Source organism: Ursus americanus, chromosome 5, assembly GCF_024610735.1.
Source record: "Ursus americanus isolate L20-20 chromosome 5, mUrsAme1.1.p, whole genome shotgun sequence".
Classification (NCBI taxonomy): domain Eukaryota; kingdom Metazoa; phylum Chordata; class Mammalia; order Carnivora; family Ursidae; genus Ursus; species Ursus americanus.
In genome coordinates this window covers 48,149,845-48,168,116 of record NC_142131.1, presented here as the reverse complement: position 1 = coordinate 48,168,116, position 18,272 = coordinate 48,149,845, and the positions used below count along the sequence as shown (strand labels likewise).

The 18,272-nt window shown below is 35.8% G+C and overlaps 1 protein-coding gene across 5 annotated transcripts in view; it reads left to right on the top strand.

Moving 5' to 3' along the window:
• Window positions 1-18,272, top strand: part of RBM27 (RNA binding motif protein 27) — a 72,777-nt gene that overhangs the window by 18,134 nt on the left and 36,371 nt on the right. For 3 of the 5 annotated variants that reach the window (XM_045794363.2, XM_087862158.1, XM_087862157.1), the window contains exons 4-8: window positions 3,279-3,370; window positions 4,049-4,242; window positions 4,960-5,223; window positions 7,402-7,689; window positions 10,308-10,442. In XM_045794363.2, the coding sequence (XP_045650319.1) occupies window positions 3,279-3,370; window positions 4,049-4,242; window positions 4,960-5,223; window positions 7,402-7,689; window positions 10,308-10,442 (973 nt within the window). The remainder of the gene's footprint in view (window positions 1-3,278; window positions 3,371-4,048; window positions 4,243-4,959; window positions 5,224-7,401; window positions 7,690-10,307; window positions 10,443-18,272) is intronic. The other 2 variants (XM_045794364.2, XM_045794362.2) reach the window with 1 other exon arrangement.

Sequence of the window (18,272 nt, the reverse complement as noted above, 5' to 3'; positions counted from 1 at the left end):
GCGCCACCCAGGCGCCCCCCTTCCCCATTTGTTTTAATCAAGATCTAAATAATTAGATTGGTTGAAATTTCTTTTTTTTTTTTAAAGATTTTATTTATTTTTTTTCGAGAGAGAGAGCATGCACACACATGCAAGAGAGGGGAGGAGCAGGAAGGGAAGAAGGAGCCTGCATCAGGCTCCATCCCAGAATCCTGGAATCATGTCCTGAGCCAAAATCAAGAGTCAGACACTTAACCGCTTAACAAACCGAGCCACCCAGGGGCCCCTGAAATTTCTTTGAAAAAAAAAAAAAAAATTTCCTTTTCCTTATTCCCTCTCATTTCCCTCTCTCCAGGGTAACCACTACTCTTTCCTCTAATACCACATACTAGTTTCTCCTGTTTTTTCCATTTTATATAAAAGAAATCATATGGTTTTTGCCTTTTTTAGAAAAGTTCTTTTTCTTTTTTTTAAACATTTTTAAGTAATCTCTACACCCAACGTGGGGCTCGAACTTACAACCCCAAAATCAAGAGTAGCATGCTCCACCAACTGAGCCAGTCACGTACCCTATTAGCTTATTATTATGTGAGGTTCATCCATATGGTGCATGCCCTCTGACTTTTTAATATCATTTTTTTTTAAAGATTTTATTTATTTATTTGACAGAGGGAGACAGCCAGCGAGAGAGGGAACACAAGCAGGGGGAGTGGGAGAGGAAGAAGCAGGCTCCTAGCAGAGGAGCCTGATGTGGGGCTCGATCCCAGAACGCTGGGATCACGCCCTGAGCCGAAGGCAGACGCCTAACGACTGCGCCACCCAGGCGCCCCTTTAATATCATTATTGAAATACAACTCTTCTACCATACCATTCCCCTATTTACAGGGTACAAATGTGATGGTTTTTATTGTATTCACAGTTGTGCAACCATCACTATGATCCATTTTTAGATCATTTTCATCATCCAAAAAAGAAACAGTGTTCCCATTAATCTATCACCCTCCAACCCTTCTCCTCCAGCCCCCTACCCCTGTCTTAGGCAACCACTAATCTACTTTATTTCTTTATGGATTTGCCTATTCTGGATATTTCATATAAATAGAGTGATACCATTTGTAGTCTTTTGTGAGTGGCTTCTTTCACTTAGCATAATGCTTTCAAGGTTCATGTATTCCTTTTTTTTTTTTCATGTATTCCTTTTTTTAATGGCTGAATATTCCATTTTATGGATATATCACATTTTCTTTATTTGGTCATCAGTTGATGCATATTTGGGTTGATAGGCAAGTGGTTAATGCTTTTTTGCTTTTAGCGGTAATGCTGCTCTGAACATTTATGCCCAAGTTTTTAGGTGATGTTATGTTTTTATATCTATCTCTTCGATCCTTTAACTTTTTTTTTTTTTTTTTGAAGATTTTGTTTATTTGAGAGAGAGAGCACGAGCAGGGGGAGGAGCAGAGGAAGAGGGATGAGCAGAGTCCGTGCTGAGCACAGAGCCCAACACAGGGCTTGATCCCGTGACCCTGATGTTATGACCTGAACTGAAGTCAAGAGTTGGACGCTTAACCGACTGAGTCACCCAGGCTCCCTGGATCCTTTAACTTTTTAAGAATAGTTCTTTTCCATTAAGATTTAATACACATCCAGTGTGCCTGGGTGGCGCAGTCGTTAAGCGTCTGCCTTCGGCTCAGGGCGTGATCCCAGCGTTCTGGGATCGAGCCCCACATCAGGCTTCTCCGCTGGGAGCCTGCTTCTTCCTCTCCCACTCCCCCTGCTTGTGTTCCCTCTCTCGCTGGCTGTCTCTCTCTGTCAAATAAATAAATAAAATAAAATAAAAAAAAGATTTATTACACATCCATCAAAATATCCTTGCAAAAGACAGAAAAGGAAAAAGATCTCCAAGTTGATGTCTTTTAAGCTTCTCTTAATCTTTAAATCCCCCTTTAAATCTACCTTTATCTTTCTCTTGGTCTTCTTTTCCTTACCACTTTTTTCCTTAAATGTTATTTTGTTAAAGGAACTCAGTCTTTTGTCCTGTAGAGTTTTTACTGTCTGTATTTGCAGATTGCATCCCAGGGGAGTAATATATACTCTGTATTCTCTGTAAATAGGTAGAGAGAATGAATTTTAAATATAGTCTAAACAAAGGAATCCTGTTTTAGCCAGTGCCATATGGTTGCCATATTGTGGCTACCATTTTATGTTGCCTGAGTTTTACTAAATTGTTATCATCCGTTCCTTTCACTGACTCCTGTTTGTTAAGTGAGCTTCTCCATTAGATGGACATTTGTTTAGCTCTTGCAGATGACTTCATTTCACCTTTCTTTAGTAGAGGCTGTATGTTTGTTTTCGGATTAACTTTTTTAAAAAAATAATAAAATCACAGATTATTTCTGGTCAGTCTTAACTGTTAGGCTTTAAAAGAAGACAGTATTTCTATGAATTCCAATACCATTTTTCTGTAAATCTTGTGAAATGTGTGGTTTTATGGCACTTACTAACTTTACCATTTGTTCTTGAAATGTTTTCTATGAAATAAATCTACAGTTCTCAAATTATGAATATATTTTATAATTAGGAAAACATAAGCCATTTTACTATATGATACTTAGAGACTTGCTCTTTTTTTTTTTTTTTTAAGATTTTATTTTTATTTATTTGACAGAGAGCGAGCACAGGTAGGGGGAGCAGCAGGGAGAGGGAGAGGGAGAAGCAGGCTCCCTGGTGAGCAGGGAGCCTGACATGGGTCTCTATCCCAGGACCCTGGAATCATGACCAGAGCTGAAGGCAGACACTTAATGACTGAGCCACCCAGGCGCTCTAAGACTTGCTCTTTCTTTGGTTTCATTATAAGGGATGAATTGCTGTTTTCTTCCTGCACTGCTGTTCTTACCTTAAATTAACATTTGGGTGACCTGGGTGGTGTAGTCGGTTGAGGGTCCGACTCTTGATTTTGGCTCAGTTGTGATCTCAGGGTTGTGAGATCAAGCCCTGTGTCAGGCTCCATGTTCACCTCTGCAGTCTGCTTGAGCGTCTCTCCCTCTGCACCTCCTGCTCGTGTGTTCTCTCTCTCAAATAAATCTTAAAAAAAGAAAAGTTAACATTTAAAAATTAGTGTATTACTGTTGAAGTAATTTCAGCATCTTTTTTACTCCTCTCTGTTACCTAACTTTTTTGGGTGTAATTTGACTTCAGTATTTCATTGTATTTGTGCTCTCTCTTGCACTGGAAAGATTATCAGATGTGTTTCGTAATTAATAGAAGGACTGATCTTGTTCCTGTTGAATGCTCTCATATAGGTTTTTCAGGAGCCAGCAGAGGAAGAACGAGATGGTAGAAAAAAGAAGTATCCTAGTCCCCAGAAGACTCGTTCAGAATCTAGTGAACGAAGGTGTGTGTTTATATTTAATTAAGGAGACACTGATAACTCCTTTTTTGGTTACCTTAAGAGCATTGATGGGATTTTTAACATATGTACTGACACCTTGCTCTAAACTGATTAAAGAAGGAGAAGGTTATCTTTCTTCCCTCCGTTCTGTGTTTTTTGTCTTTGTCATGCTTTCTCTTCCTTTTATAAACAGTCATCATTATGTGCTTTCCCCAAGAGCACAGGGGTGGGAATAGTCTCCTTAGAGGATATTAATGAAATGTTCCATTTGGTTAGGGGTGCTCACTATTAAAATCATCCATAGTATTTTATACTACATATAGTTCAGTTTATGTGTTGAGTCATCAGCCTGCCATTAAAGAATTAGTCTTTTGTTTAGGAAAACTTTGTTTCTGCTTTTTTTCTTTTCTAGTTTTAAATTTCCGTATTTCCCCTACCCCTCCCCATACTTTGGTTTCACCTCTTTTTTTTTTTTTATTTCTCCCCACCCAGTGTAATTGAGGGAATGTTTTTTCTTTTTATATAATGGATCAGAAGAATTATGTTGTGGTTTTACGGCTTTCTGAAAAAGCATAGACATTATGAATTTTGATGAATCAAGGAGGGTATTTCATACTCCTGATTTGTTTGCATACTTGGTTTCTATAGTATACATATGGCTTTTATATCTGTGTATTATAGGACACGTGAGAAAAAAAGAGAAGATGGCAAGTGGAGAGACTATGACCGGTACTATGAGCGGAATGAACTATACCGTGAGAAATATGACTGGAGAAGAGGCAGAAGTAAGAGTCGGAGTAAGAGTCGAGGCTTGAGTCGAAGTCGAAGCCGAAGTAGAGGGCGCAGCAAAGACCGGGATCCAAATAGGAATGTTGGTGAGTAGATGAGGCTTCCTCCTAAAAACTCTGTATTGCTTATCTTCCTCTGTCGTAGGGTACCAGAGCTCCCTTTAAATGCAAGTGTACCTTTAACGTGTCTGAGCAACGTAAAATCTAGAATTTCTCAAAAAAACCTCATGCTAATTTTGTTACAAAGATAGGATGGAGTCAAAGGAGTTGGACTAAAAAGCTGTTTGTAAGGATATCATAGTACATGTCTGGACTTAAAGCCATTTTGTATAATTGAAACTAATGCCTTTTAATCAACAAAGGTATCATTGGAGGAAGAGGACTACCTGTTCCCTCCCCCAGCCCCTCACTAAAAATAATTGTTTTGCTTTAAGGTTGTCTAGTGTTTATAAAATTAAAAAGAAAAAATGATACGTAAATAACTGGGATCCCAACCACTGATCTCTTGGGATATCAGTTTGGAAGTCAGTGCTTGGATACCTTTCTTATTAAATACCAGGCTTTCTTCATTATGTATTGATGTTGGTGTTATAAAAGAGGATTTTCCACAAGTTACTGGTCAGGATATGTCACGTTGTTGATGTTCCTGCTTTTAGGGTATATTAATAATGAGCGCACTTTGACATGTGGACAGCTCAGTGAGTTTACTGCAATATTCTCTTCTTCGCTGTTCTGTGAGAAAATAAACATCGTTAAGAACATAAATGTCTAATCTTGCTTCTTGTTTTTATTTTGTCTCTGAAGCAGAGCACAGGGAAAGATCAAAGTTTAAGAGTGAAAGGAATGACTTGGAGAGTTCCTATGTGCCTGTGTCTGCACCACCTCCGAGCTCTTCTGAGCAGTACTCCTCTGGGGCACAGTCTATTCCCAGCACAGTTACTGTGATCGCACCTGCGCACCACTCTGAAAACACAACGGAGAGTTGGTCTAATTACTATAACAATCATAGCTCTTCCAATTCTTTTGGTCGAAACCCACCACCAAAGAGGCGATGCAGAGATTATGATGGTAAAAATTCTCTTTTATATTGTACTCAAAAGTACTGGTAAACCAAATGTTGCTGATATTGCTAGTGTATGCAGAGCTTATGATGGCAAAAATTCTCTTTTCTCTTGTACCCAAAAGTACTGGTAAAGCAAATGTTGTTAGTATTGCATACCTTTTCATTATAGTCCAGATTTTGTTAAAAGGGATGAATGAGGATGAAAACCTCCTTTGGCATATGCTTATTTACTTTCTTGATTTAATAGTTTGGCTCTGGTTAAGAGAGTGTTCGAATTTGACCTATTCGTCTGTCTTTTGTTATTACTTCAAACACTATAAGTACGCCACAAAATTTGGTAGACATTAGGAGTTGTAATTTTTTTGTGTAGTGTTTGATGCTGGGAATTTGTTAAGCATTATAACCTACTTAAAATTTTAATTTGCCGACTTTCCACTTGAATGAATGTGTGTGTGTGTGTGTTTTAATTTTTTATTATGGAAATATTTAAATATTAATAAAAGTTGACAAAACAATGTAATTAACCCTAATGTAGCCATGATCTCACATCAATAGTTAGAAGATCATGGGTAATTTTGTTTTTATCGGTATTTCTCTACTGCTTCTCCCAGACCTATATTATTTGAAGCAAATCGCAGACATTTTAATGTTTTTTCTATAAATATAGAATATATATTTTACATTTTATATATTTTTAAGTAGGAAATACAATCAAATCATAACTCAAGCATTATGTCATTCTCACCCTGATCTGGCCACAGAGTTCTCATTCCCAAGGCCAATTTAATGTTATTAATTTCTTGTGTATCTTTCCAAACATAGTGTATGTATATGTACATAAACAGATATGTAGGCTCCCCTATTTTCTCTTCTACATAAATGCTAGTACACTCTTCACACTCTTCTGCATGTTTTTTCAACTTAGTGGTATTTTATGGCAGTTATTCTATATTCATACATTAGGGCTTCCTTAATACCTTTTTCAGGTTTCTTAGTATTCTGTATGTAGAAAAATATGTTTAACTTAATTCTTTATTAATGTGCTTTTGGGGTGTTTCTAATATTTTGTTGTTATAAACAGTGCTGCAGTGAATAACCTAGTAAATAATACCCACTTGAATATTTTCTTTTTCTTTTTCTTTTTTTTTAATTTTAAGTAATCTCTACAGCCAATGTGGGGCTTCAACTTAAAACCCCAAGAGTTGGTGGTGGCTTCTCCACCAGCTGAGCCAGTCAGGCTCCCCTTCCCACTCAAATATTTTATTTTATTTTATTTTATTTTATTTATTTTTTGAGGGTGGAGGGGCAGAGGGAGATGGGCGTGGGGCTCGATCTCACAACCTTGAGATTATGACTGGAGCCGAAATCAAGAGTTGGATGCTTGGGGCGCCTGAGTGGTGCAGTCAGTTAAGTGCCCGACTCTTGGTTTCAGCTCGGTCATCATCTCAGGGTTGTGGGATAGAGCCCTGCTTCAGGCTTCATGCTCAGTGTGGAGTCTGCTTGGGATTCTCTCTCCCTCTCCTCCTTGCCCCTGTGTGTGCTCTCTTTCTCTCAAATAAATAATTAATTCACTCTTTAAAAAAAAGTCAGACGCTTAACCGATAGTGCCACCCAGCCAAGCCCCCACTTGAATATTTTAAACTAAAGTTTCATATTGCAGATATAGCAAGAATATAGAATTTAGAATAATACCATGAAAATAGATAATTGAAATTAGATTGTCCAGATAAGTCCCTTACTCCCATAACCTGTCTTTGCTGAAATGAATCTGAATTTTTTTTTTTTTTTTTTTTTTAGTTTCCTTAAAGTAATCTCTGACCAATGTAGGGCTTAAACTCATGACCCCAAGATTAAGAGTCACATGTTCTACTGACTAAGCCAGCCAGGCACGCTGAATGTGAATTTTTATTATGAAAACGTAATAGGAAATTGGTTAATCTAATAGTGGCTAGTAGCCTGTTTTGGACCCTGTTACATGCTACCTCAACAAAGCACAGTCTCAGAAAGTTGAGAGTACATCCATCTATCCTTAACCTCAGGGATATGTGATGATTAACAGAATAAGAAGGCTTTTAAATTCCTTGGAGAAAAATTACTTTGTAAATCAGATCGGTAGGCTTTTCAGGGTCGTTTTGTTTTCTGAACTCTAAGATCATAATAAGATTCTTCTTATATTCTTACAGAAAGAGGATTTTGTGTACTTGGTGACCTTTGTCAGTTTGATCATGGAAATGATCCCCTGGTTGTTGATGAAGTTGCTCTGCCAAGCATGATTCCTTTCCCTCCACCTCCTCCTGGGCTTCCTCCTCCACCACCTCCTGGAATGTTAATGCCTCCGATGCCAGGACCAGGCCCAGGCCCTGGCCCAGGCCCAGGCCCAGGTCCAGGTCCAGGTCCAGGCCACAGTATGAGACTTCCTGTTCCCCAGGGACATGGCCAACCTCCGCCTTCTGTTGTGCTTCCCATACCAAGTAAGTACATGTTCATTAAATATTTTGTTCTTTAGCAAAGAATTGTATTTAGAAGAACCTACCTCTTCACTAACTTGATACTAGATTTAAAGTTTTTGAAAGGTAAATTAATAAGAGAATTTAGAATATATTCCTATAATTAAAACATTATTCTTTATTCTATCCATTATTGTATTATATTATTTTTAGTACCTTAAAAAAATTTAGGTGTCAAAATCTTGTTAGTTGACAGCATCTTAAGAAATCCTGTTTTGAAGATGCCAGAAAAAAGAACATGCCAGTAGTTTAATGAAATTTTCTAGTCCTTCAAGGTAATGAAATTTTCTAGTCCTTCAAGATAATCTCTTTGGGTGGCTCACTCAATTAAGCCTCGGACTCTTGATTTTGGCTCAGGTCATGATCTCAGGATCATGAGACTGAGCCCTGTAGTAGGTTGCACACTCAGTGGGGAGTCTGCTTGAAATTCTCTCTTTGCCCCTTCCCCCTCTTATGCGCTTGCCCCCCAATAAATAAATCTTTTGTAAGTTCTTCAAGAATATTAAAATAATTTTTAAAGTCTTATTTTGGAAATTTTCAAATATACACAAGAGTAGAATATTAATATATTACCATATGTACTATCATTCAACTTCAGTGATTATCAGTATTCACCTGTTTTTGTCTCTCTCATTTTCTCCAACCTCTCCTTGCCCCCCGCAGTGTGTGTGCATGTGCACACACACACTTCTTTGGGCTTGTTTTTGCTGGAATAAATTCCCAAACTTGTATCATTTCACTAGTACGTACTTTAGTAGGTATCTCTTTACTGATAAGGACTGTTTATTGTTTATTTTACTCTATTTTTTAGTGAACAGTATGTTCTTATCACATCCACCAAAATTGAATAAGAAATGTTTTAAATAATCGTTTAAAAATCCGTAACAGTTGCTACCTTAGTGAAAGAAGACTAAATTTTTTTGTAATTAAAAAAAAATTGTGGTGAATAGTTCACATGTGTGCAAAGGTAGAAGAAAATATCTTTTTGAAGATATTTAACATTGTTAAGAGATGGCAAATTGTTAATTTTAAAAATGGTTTCCATTCGATTTATTGATCAGTACTTTTTCGGTTTTCTTTTTTTAAACTTTTCAGTTATTTTTTTTAAGATTTTATTTATTAGAGAGGGCACGAGCCGGCGGGGGGGGCAGAGGGAGAGGGAGAAGCAGACTCCCTGCTGATCAGGGGGCCCCATGTGGGACCCAGTCCCACAATCCTGGGATCATGACCTGAGCCAGAGGCACACGCTTAACCAACTGAGCCACCCAGGCGCCCCTAAACTTTTTATTTTTGAAATTATTCTAGACTCACAAGAAGTTGGCAGAAATAGTTTAGCATGAACCCATGTACCTATCACCTAGCATTCCTGCATTAATGTTCTTTATTTATAGAGCACGTTAAAGTTAGTAAAGGTTTGGAGACATTGAATACGTTAGATTTTTTTTAGATTTTATTCATTTATTTGAGAGAGAGGGAGAGGCAGAGGGACAGGCAGACTCCCCTCTGGGCAGGGAGCCCAAGGTAGGTCAATCCCAGAACCCCGAGATCATGACCTGAACCGAAGGCAGACACTTAACTGACTGAGCCACCCAGGCGCCCATACATAGATTTAATATTGTCATGTAAATGGTATAATTGTGAAGCTCAACTTGAGATTTTGTTACCCAGATAAAAAAGCTTCTTCATATACAGAAATTCTCAAATAAAAGATGTGTTACGTGGGAATATTGCTGTTTAAAAGTGAAATCCAAGAATGTCATTTTCCCCCAACATTTTGCTTTGAAAAATTTCAAGCAAACTGAAAAGTGGAAATAATTGTACTCTGAACATCCATATACTTACCATTTAGGTTCTATGATTAATATTTTATTATATTTCTATTATCATATCTTTCTAACTCTTCCATTATTATTTTTGATGCATTTCCTAGTATGTTGCAGACCACAGTATATTTAAACATATTCCTAATGTTGTAGAACTTAAGAGTTCTATAGAACTCTGTCATTATTCCTGGGACGCATGGGTGGCTCAGTGTTAAGCGTCTGACTCTTGATTTTGGCTCAGGTCATGATCTCGGTGCTGGGATGGAGCTCTGCATTGGGCTTCTCGCTCAGCGGGGAGTCTGCTTGACCATTCTTTCTTCCTCTCCCTCTGCCCCTCCCCCTGCTCAAGTTTTCTCTCTTTTTTAAATAAATAAATCTCTTAAAAAAAAAAAAGAAAGAAAGAAAAAAGGAACTTACCATTATCCCAGAAAGATTGTTCAAGTTCTTCTCAGCCGTTTTTCACTCCTACTCCCCAGAGGTAACTGTCCTGCTTTTTTTTCACCCTAGAATTGTTTTGTCTGTTCTAGAACTAAAATGTCATCTTAATTAATTATGCAACTTACAGTGCTGAAGCCTGCATATATCAAATTCCTTAATTCTGTTCTATGCCAAAGTAGGTACTTTAATTATGACCGTCCAAATTAGTTTTAGTGTAGTGAGTATTTTTATTAGTTAGGAAAAATTAATGCTCTACCTTTCTATCTCCTCCTCCCCTCCCGTTCTCCCCCCTCTCCTCCCCCTCTTTCTTCTAATTCTTAGGACCACCCATAACACAGTCAAGCTTGATAAACAACCGTGACCAGCCTGGGACAAGTGCAGTGCCCAATCTTGCACCAGTGGGAGCAAGACTACCTCCTCCTTTACCCCAGAACCTCCTTTATACAGTATCAGAACGTAAGTAAATAATTGCTTGACTTAAAATTGCTAGGGTATAGAAAAGCTAAGTTTCAGTGTCATACTTTTAAAAAATACAATTTTTCTTCTTATGGACTATGCCATATATAAATTATGTTTGTTTTCACAAGGCAGTTCACTGTATGATTATGCTGTGTGACTGTATTTTAACTTGTGTGCTAATGGAAGAGAAGGACAAGGCCTTCTGCTCTAGAGGAAGTAGCAACATTTAGTATCTTCTTTTTTTTTTTTTTAAGATTTTATTTATTTGACAGAGACACAGCGAGAGAGGGAACAAGCAGGGGAAGTGGGAGAGGGAGAAGCAGGCTTCCCGCTGAGCAGGGAGCCCGATGCAGGGATCGATCCCAGGACCCTGGGATCATGACCTGAGCCGAAGGCAAACGCTTAATGACTGAGCCACCCAGGCGCCCCGACTAGTATCTTCTGAAGGACATTTATTTTGAAGCTTTAATCTCTTCTAAACGAAATTTATTTTGAAGCTTCTGTTCAAAAATTGTTCCTCTGATAGAATTTCCAAAACATCAGGCTTATCTTCTAAGAGTATACAAAAGGTCAGTTAAAATATGCCAAATAATTATTTAACTTGTGTTCTGGAGTGATGATAGAGAGCATCATTTAAACTGTAATATTTAGTGGCTATGCTATTTATAACATTTATGTTTATAATAATTTGTTTTTAAATCTTAATTCTCCTGATTTCTTAGGTGTTTTTGTCGTTATTTTTAGTTTATGTAAAGCTTTTTAAAATATTCCTTTCTCCAAAAATGTAAAAATAAGGTAGCTGGTTGTTAAAAATGTCAGGTTGTGAGGTTGTTTTTTTTTTTTTAAGGTTTTATTTATTTATTTGGGAGAGGGAGTAAGAGAGAGAGCATGAGAGGAGGGAGGGTCAGGGGGAGAAGCAGACTCCCCGCTGAGCAGGGAACTCCATCCCAGGACACTGGGATCATGACCCTAGCTGAAGGCGGACACTTAACTGACTGAGTTACTCAGGCGCCCCGAGATTTTTTTTTTTTTTTTTTACAGAGCTATGTAGCTTTATGAATAAATTCATCTTTTGTGTAGTGTATTTATCACAAACATTTCTTCATCTTTATCATGTCATGGTAAGGCCATTCAGCAATATAATGAAGCCCAGGTTTAAATCCTGGTTCCATTATTTACTGTCATTGTGATCTTAGAAAAGTTACTAAACTTCATTGAATCTCAGTTTTCTCTTCTGTAAAATGGGAATAATAACGTTACTCACCTCAAAAGTGTGTTTGGGAATAAATGCATTAATACATATATCTAGAATAGAACCTGGCATCTAGTAAGCTAAATATAAAGGTTAGTTTTTATAATATTATGGTTACTATTGTCTCCTTAGATTGCATCTTTGCTGAAATCAAACATAATTATCTTCTCTTTAAGAGTCTACTTCCAGTATCCCTGTGTTTCTTTATAAATTGAAATAACACGCTTCTAATCACTAGAATTGAAACCTCGACATGATTGACTCATTGCTTTATTTACATCTAGTTAATCAAAAAATCCTTTCTCTTTCTCTTTGAAATATCCCTTTCTATTCCTACTGTGGCTTCTGCCCTCATCCACACATGAATCACCTCACATTTGGGTTATTGCTATAATCTTCTTGACTCCATTATGTTTCACTCCCCCTCAGTCATACCATATAATGCTGTTAAGCTAATTTTCCTGAGAAAACAAATCAGAACAGCACCTCATGAGAACTCTGCAGTGGCCACATTTTTCCCCTAAATTACATATATATGTTTTTTTTTTTTAAGTAGGCTCCTTGCCTAGCGTGGAGCCCAACACAGGGCTTGAACTCAAGACCGTGAGATCCAGACCTGGGCTGAGATCAAGAGTCTGAAGCTCAGCCACTTGGCCACCCAGGTGCCCCTCCTCCCAGACTATCGATGAACCCCTCCCTGCAGTTTCTCTTAATATCTACCCTACCCTTCTTGATAGGGTCTTTTTATCTATACTCCCACAAGTATCTTCTCTGGTTAGGCCAATTATACCTTGTCTGTGCCCCCATTGTGACTCAACTTTCTTTTCCTGCCTTCATTCCTAATAATCTCTCTCTCTTCTCTTCTTTCAAGGTCTAAATCTTCTAAGTACTTGGGAGGAACGTTACTGCTCTGTTGTAAACTCCTACAGGACCAAAAAGCATTTATTACATAATGACATATGATTGTATGTAGGCCTACTGTTAGATTTCTTTTCATGTATGTTAATTTTATGTTCAGCTAAGCTTCAGAACAGAAACCACATCTTAGTATTCAGTCTTCTAACACTATAGTGTCTTTTTTACAGCGCATGATTGTTTTACTGCTTCTCTCATTTTTTAGACAAATTTTAAATGTAAAAATAAAGAAGACAGTATAATGCATTCCCATATACCTATTACTCATCTTCAGCATTTATCAATCTTGTATCATTTATTCTCACCGGTTCATCTCTTAATTTCTAATGCCTTTGGACTTGTAAGTACAAAAAATGGATTATTTATCTGAGAGTTTGTTGCAGATGGCACATTTTCTTACTGTTAAATTTAGCATTGTGACTCACGATAAAAATTCTATTTTGTTTTTAATTTTTTAAAAAGTCTGGCCAATTACCATTTATTTTAATATTGTTAAATTTAACATCACGACTCACTCTGTAGAAATTCCATTTTGATTTTAATTTATAAAAATCAGACAGTTACCATTTATTTTAGTGACTTAGCTTCATATTCATTAATGGGGCAAATATTTATTGAATGCCTTCTATTGCCAGGGATTGTGCTGCATGCTTGAGAGCCAGGATGAAAAAAGTGAATTTCATGTTACTTGAACATCATTTTTCTCTTTTTAAAGCAAAAATATTTTGTGATATATTAGTAAAGGCCTTTTAAAACCCAAGTTTCAAACTTCTGTTTCAGATGCTGGTGACATTTTTAAGAAAATTTGGGGGAGATGTAGTTAGCAACTTTTTATTTGCCACATCAGGGAATTGTATGTGAAAATATCTAGGGTCATTTCAATTTAACAAATAAATTTTTACATTAAAATACAGGATAAAGAACTATCCTTTTGTATTTGGTTTTATGAAATACTAATTACATTTTTTCCCTTTTTTTGTCTCAGACAGGTAAAAGGTGATAACATCCTTTTGGCATTTGTGAATTACTGCTTTAGAGGGTAGTCTCATGTATTGCATCAGTGGTTTAAAGAGATTTAGTTGGTTGGCGACTGTTTTGAAAGTTACAGAATTATTTGTATCAGACAATTTAAAACTTTCTACCGTGCAAGCTACTCTCTTTCTTATTTATTTTAAAAATTTATTTGTTTTAGAGAAAGAGAGCACACACACATGAGTGGGAGGAGGGGCAAAGGGAGAGGGAAAGAACCTCAAGCAGACTCCCTGCTGAGCATGGAGCCTGATGTGGGGCTTGATCTCACGACCCATGAAATTAGTACCTGAACTGAAATCAAGAGTCAGACGCTTAACCAATTGAGCCACCCAAGAGCCCCTCTCTTCCTTTTTTAAAAGTTAAATTTTGATTCTAAAATTCAGAGAAATTTGAAAATAGGAGATAGTTTCTGATCTCAGTGTAAGAAACAGTAAAACTTTTTTTTTGGTGTAATGTAGTTTGTTAGTCATTAATTTTTTTATGTCTTTCTATTCACTTGATTTAAAAAGTTTTTGGTTTTTTTTTTTTTAATTTTGTTCTAGGCAAGATAACTTGAATCTTTCAAATTGTTCAGGTATATTTTCCTCAATAGTATAATCAGTAATTTCCCCCAAAATTAGAACTTCACTTCAAATGAAGTAAAAAACTATGTTTACAATGTATTAGCTCTCAAAGTTTAATAAGTTGGGAAATTTTAAATTAATGGCTATTTTATTGTCAAAATTATCTTTAAAATTCATAACAGAAAATGTTTATAAATGGAATAGAGTGTATCAGATGGCATTTAGTTGTGAAAATTATGTCAGTAGAGACCCGGAATATACAGAGAAAAATGAAATCTGGAGTTTTAGAGGTAAAAATAGGAGTCTGCTCAATGCTAGGTATTGGGAATATACAGATGAGTAAGAAATGATTCTTCAAAGAAACTGAAAATCTAATAGTGGAAAAGGAATGTGTTTGTTTTTTTTTTTAAAACAAGTACAGTGTATTTTGCTGTTATGACTAGATGAACAGAGTGGCTCAGAAATACAGGTGACAAAAGAACTAATTCTGTCAAAAATAAAACCGTCATTTCGGCTGTGGTTATTGCTTGTTTTGGAATAAGACAATTGAGTATTAACAGAAGAAAAGAAATTATCCCCACCATATAACTGGATAGGATATTGGTGGCTCCTGTAATGCTATTTAAAAGGTGATGTCAATAGAAAAAAAGTCCAATTTTGTTGTTTCTTGAATTAAAAATGTCACAGATACTCTGAAAAGGACTCAAATCATAGATATAATTGAAATTGTATGGAAAGAGCAATATGGTAACACCTATTACAAAATCAACTATTTCCTCTGAAGTACTTAAAATATTGTACCATAATTTGAATTAACCAACTCATTGTATATATTTTTGGTTTTCATAGTACCATTTTCAAGTTTATTCCCTTTTTTCCCTTAAATTCAACCTGTTAAGTTTCTTTGAAGAAGGCTAGTAGAAAAATTTTATGATTGCTAAGCTCACTCTAATGAGTGTGTGAAGAAGTAATGCTAGAATATAATATCCTGTATTCAACAGACTGATTTTTAGGTTGAAGGCAGTTGTCAGTCTTCAAATGAATTTATGTAAATTATCTTTATCTTCCTGAAAATATATTTCCTCTTATCAACTCTCTAAAATTACTGAAACACTATACTCCTACTAAACTTGAGATTCCTCGTTTAATTCTATAGAACATTTTTCAGTGTAGAATCATGGATTTTGATGTCTAGAAAAGTATATCGATATTTGATAGAGTCATTGAATATTGTCTGGGGTTTCTGTCTCCTGTGTTTTACTTTGGTTTGTGACATATTCATTATCTTACTGCCCATTTCAACATACAGAGTTTCATCCAAAATACTGGTCATTGGGATACTTCTAATAAATAAGCTTTCATCCTTTCTTTAAGTGATTCTTTATTGAGTTCCTACTATGCATCAGGCACCGTTTAGGCCCTGGAACTTCAGATGATGTGCTAGGGACCTTGGATTCTAATACAGAGATATATGATAAATATGGCCAGTAATTAGAAGGTGTATCTTTTTTGTTTTCTAATTGAGCTTTTAGTTTAAAATTTAAGATTTGTCTCCTGGGAATACTCTTAATGACAAAATCAGGAAATTACAGAGTAAAATTTCAGCTTGCGTAAAGACTCTTCACCTGACTAAAGTTAACATTAAGAATGTGAAAATTTTGCTCTCAGGCATGTAAAATACATGAAAAACTTAAGATAGGAGCATGAATTGGGGAAGTTTGCAGTTTGGAATTATCTAGTCACTCTCTATGCCAACCAGAGCTAAACTGAATGAATATAAGCTCACCTTCACCGTTACTTGATTTAAGAAAAACTTATTTTGGGAAATTTCAAATACACACAAAAGGAAAGCAAATATTGCGGGAGTCTTTTCAAGTACTCACCGGCTTCAGTGCTTCTCAACATACATGGTTAATCTTGCTTCCTCTGTAACTCACCCCTGACTTGATTATTTTAGAACCACCCCCAAACGTAACATTTCATCAGTAAAAACTTCAGTCTGTATCTCTAAAAGGTAAGCATTAAACACACACTATCACAATACTTCATCACACTCCCAAAATTTTTGTATTTACCGTTGTCACATATCCAATCAGTATTCATATTTCCAAACTGTATCATAGGTGTCCTTTCCCAGCTGGTTCTTTCGAAGCTGCATCCAAACAAGGTGATATATTACATTTAGAAGATATCTTTCTTAAGTCTTTAAATCTTTAATGATTTCCTGTACCTCTTTTTTGGTTTTTCCTTGACATTTATTTAAGAAACACATTGTCCTGAAGAATTTTTTCACATTCTGGACTTGGCATATTGCATCCCTTTGTGTCATTTAACACATTCTTCAGTCCTCTCTATTTCCTGTAAATTTGGGGGCTACATTTGGAGACTTTAGATTCACACTGGGTTTTTTTTTTTGTCATGAATATTTTATTGATATGTTTCTACTGTAATATTTTGTGATGTACATAATGTCGAGTTTTTTCCTTTGTTATAAATATTGATCAATGTATATAGGTGTTTCATTTAATTCATCCATTTTAAAAGTTGCTCATGGTTTCAGCAGCCATTTGTGATCACTGCTTAGATCTGTTGTTTCATTAGGGGTTATAAAAGTGATTCTAATTCTATATTTATATATAGAATCTATATTTATATATATATAAATCTATATAAATCTATATTTATATATAGAATCTATATTTATATATATAAATATATAAATCTATATAAATCTATATTTATATATAGAATCTATAATTCTATATTCTATATAAAAGTGATTCTAATTCTATAATTCCTTCTATGTTTATTGACTGGCATTCTATGAAGTGAAACTCAGTAGTGTTAACCATTTGGTTAACTTGAAATGCAGTTTTTATAGGAAAGACGGGATAAATACTTGATTCCTTTCATTTGTCAGTTTTCAGAAGAATGACCTGCTTTCCTAGTATTTTCCAAAGGGGTCATTATGAACTCATGGATTTTTAACATGTTGATATGTTTCACCCCATTACATCCTTTTTGGTGTTCACATTGCTTCTTCTTTGACCATGAGAGCCTCTTCATGTTGGCTCCTGCAGATTGTTTTGTTTTTGACACACCTAGTGTTTGATAGTTGTCTTGCTTCTAGAAGCACAAGGTGTGTGTGTGTGTGTGTGTGTGTGTGTGTGTATGACAGTATACCAGATTCATCTTAATTTTCTGCCCAGACCTAGAGTCAGCCTTTTATCTAAGGAAGCTTTTTGTTTTTAAATAGTATTTAGAGATCTCAGCAGGTGTTGAAGAACATCAGGCTTAATTTGAATAAACAGCCTTCTTTCTGCAATTAAATGCATATTCTTTGTCATTCGTGTTGAAAGGACATTGTGCAAATTAGCCTTTAACTTTTCAATTCACTTTGAGACAGTTATTAGTTAATTATACTGGGTACATTGAATGCTGTGTCAAAAACTTAAACCAGTCATGTGGACTGAGAATGCACTTCCCCATTTTTCTCTTTAGTATACTCCTTCATTCTGCAGAAATTCTGCACAATAGGTCATTCTTAACAACTATTTTTAGGTTGTTGATGATATGTTAGATTGTTTTTGTAACAATGATTGAAAGAGCCTTTTAAAATGTAGATATTGAAAGAATTGGTGCTAAGCACACAGTTCTGTGGTCTGCTGTACAGTATGATTCGTCACTTGCCCCTTTACTTCGCATATAGGAGAAGAAGGATAGTAAAATTTATTACATCTGTTTCCCTTCTACATTTACTGTGAAATCAGGTGGTTGCTTTGTGGCTTGTTCTGTTAAAGTGTATTAAAAATCTTTTGGAAATTCGTAACTTTTAGGGACAGTCATCGGGTATAAAAAAAATTCTGAATTCACTTTATCTTGTGCCACATAGTGAATGTCTGACTTTAGATATAAAGTATTGAGTAAATATTATAAATAGGTCTCATAGGGTAGTCAGGAAAACAGATACTATTAAGTGAGCAATGAGAGAAAAAAACTGCTCTTTCATACTTCTTTTTAAATCCTGTTCTACCAAATTTAACTTCATTGTGTCAGACATTGTTC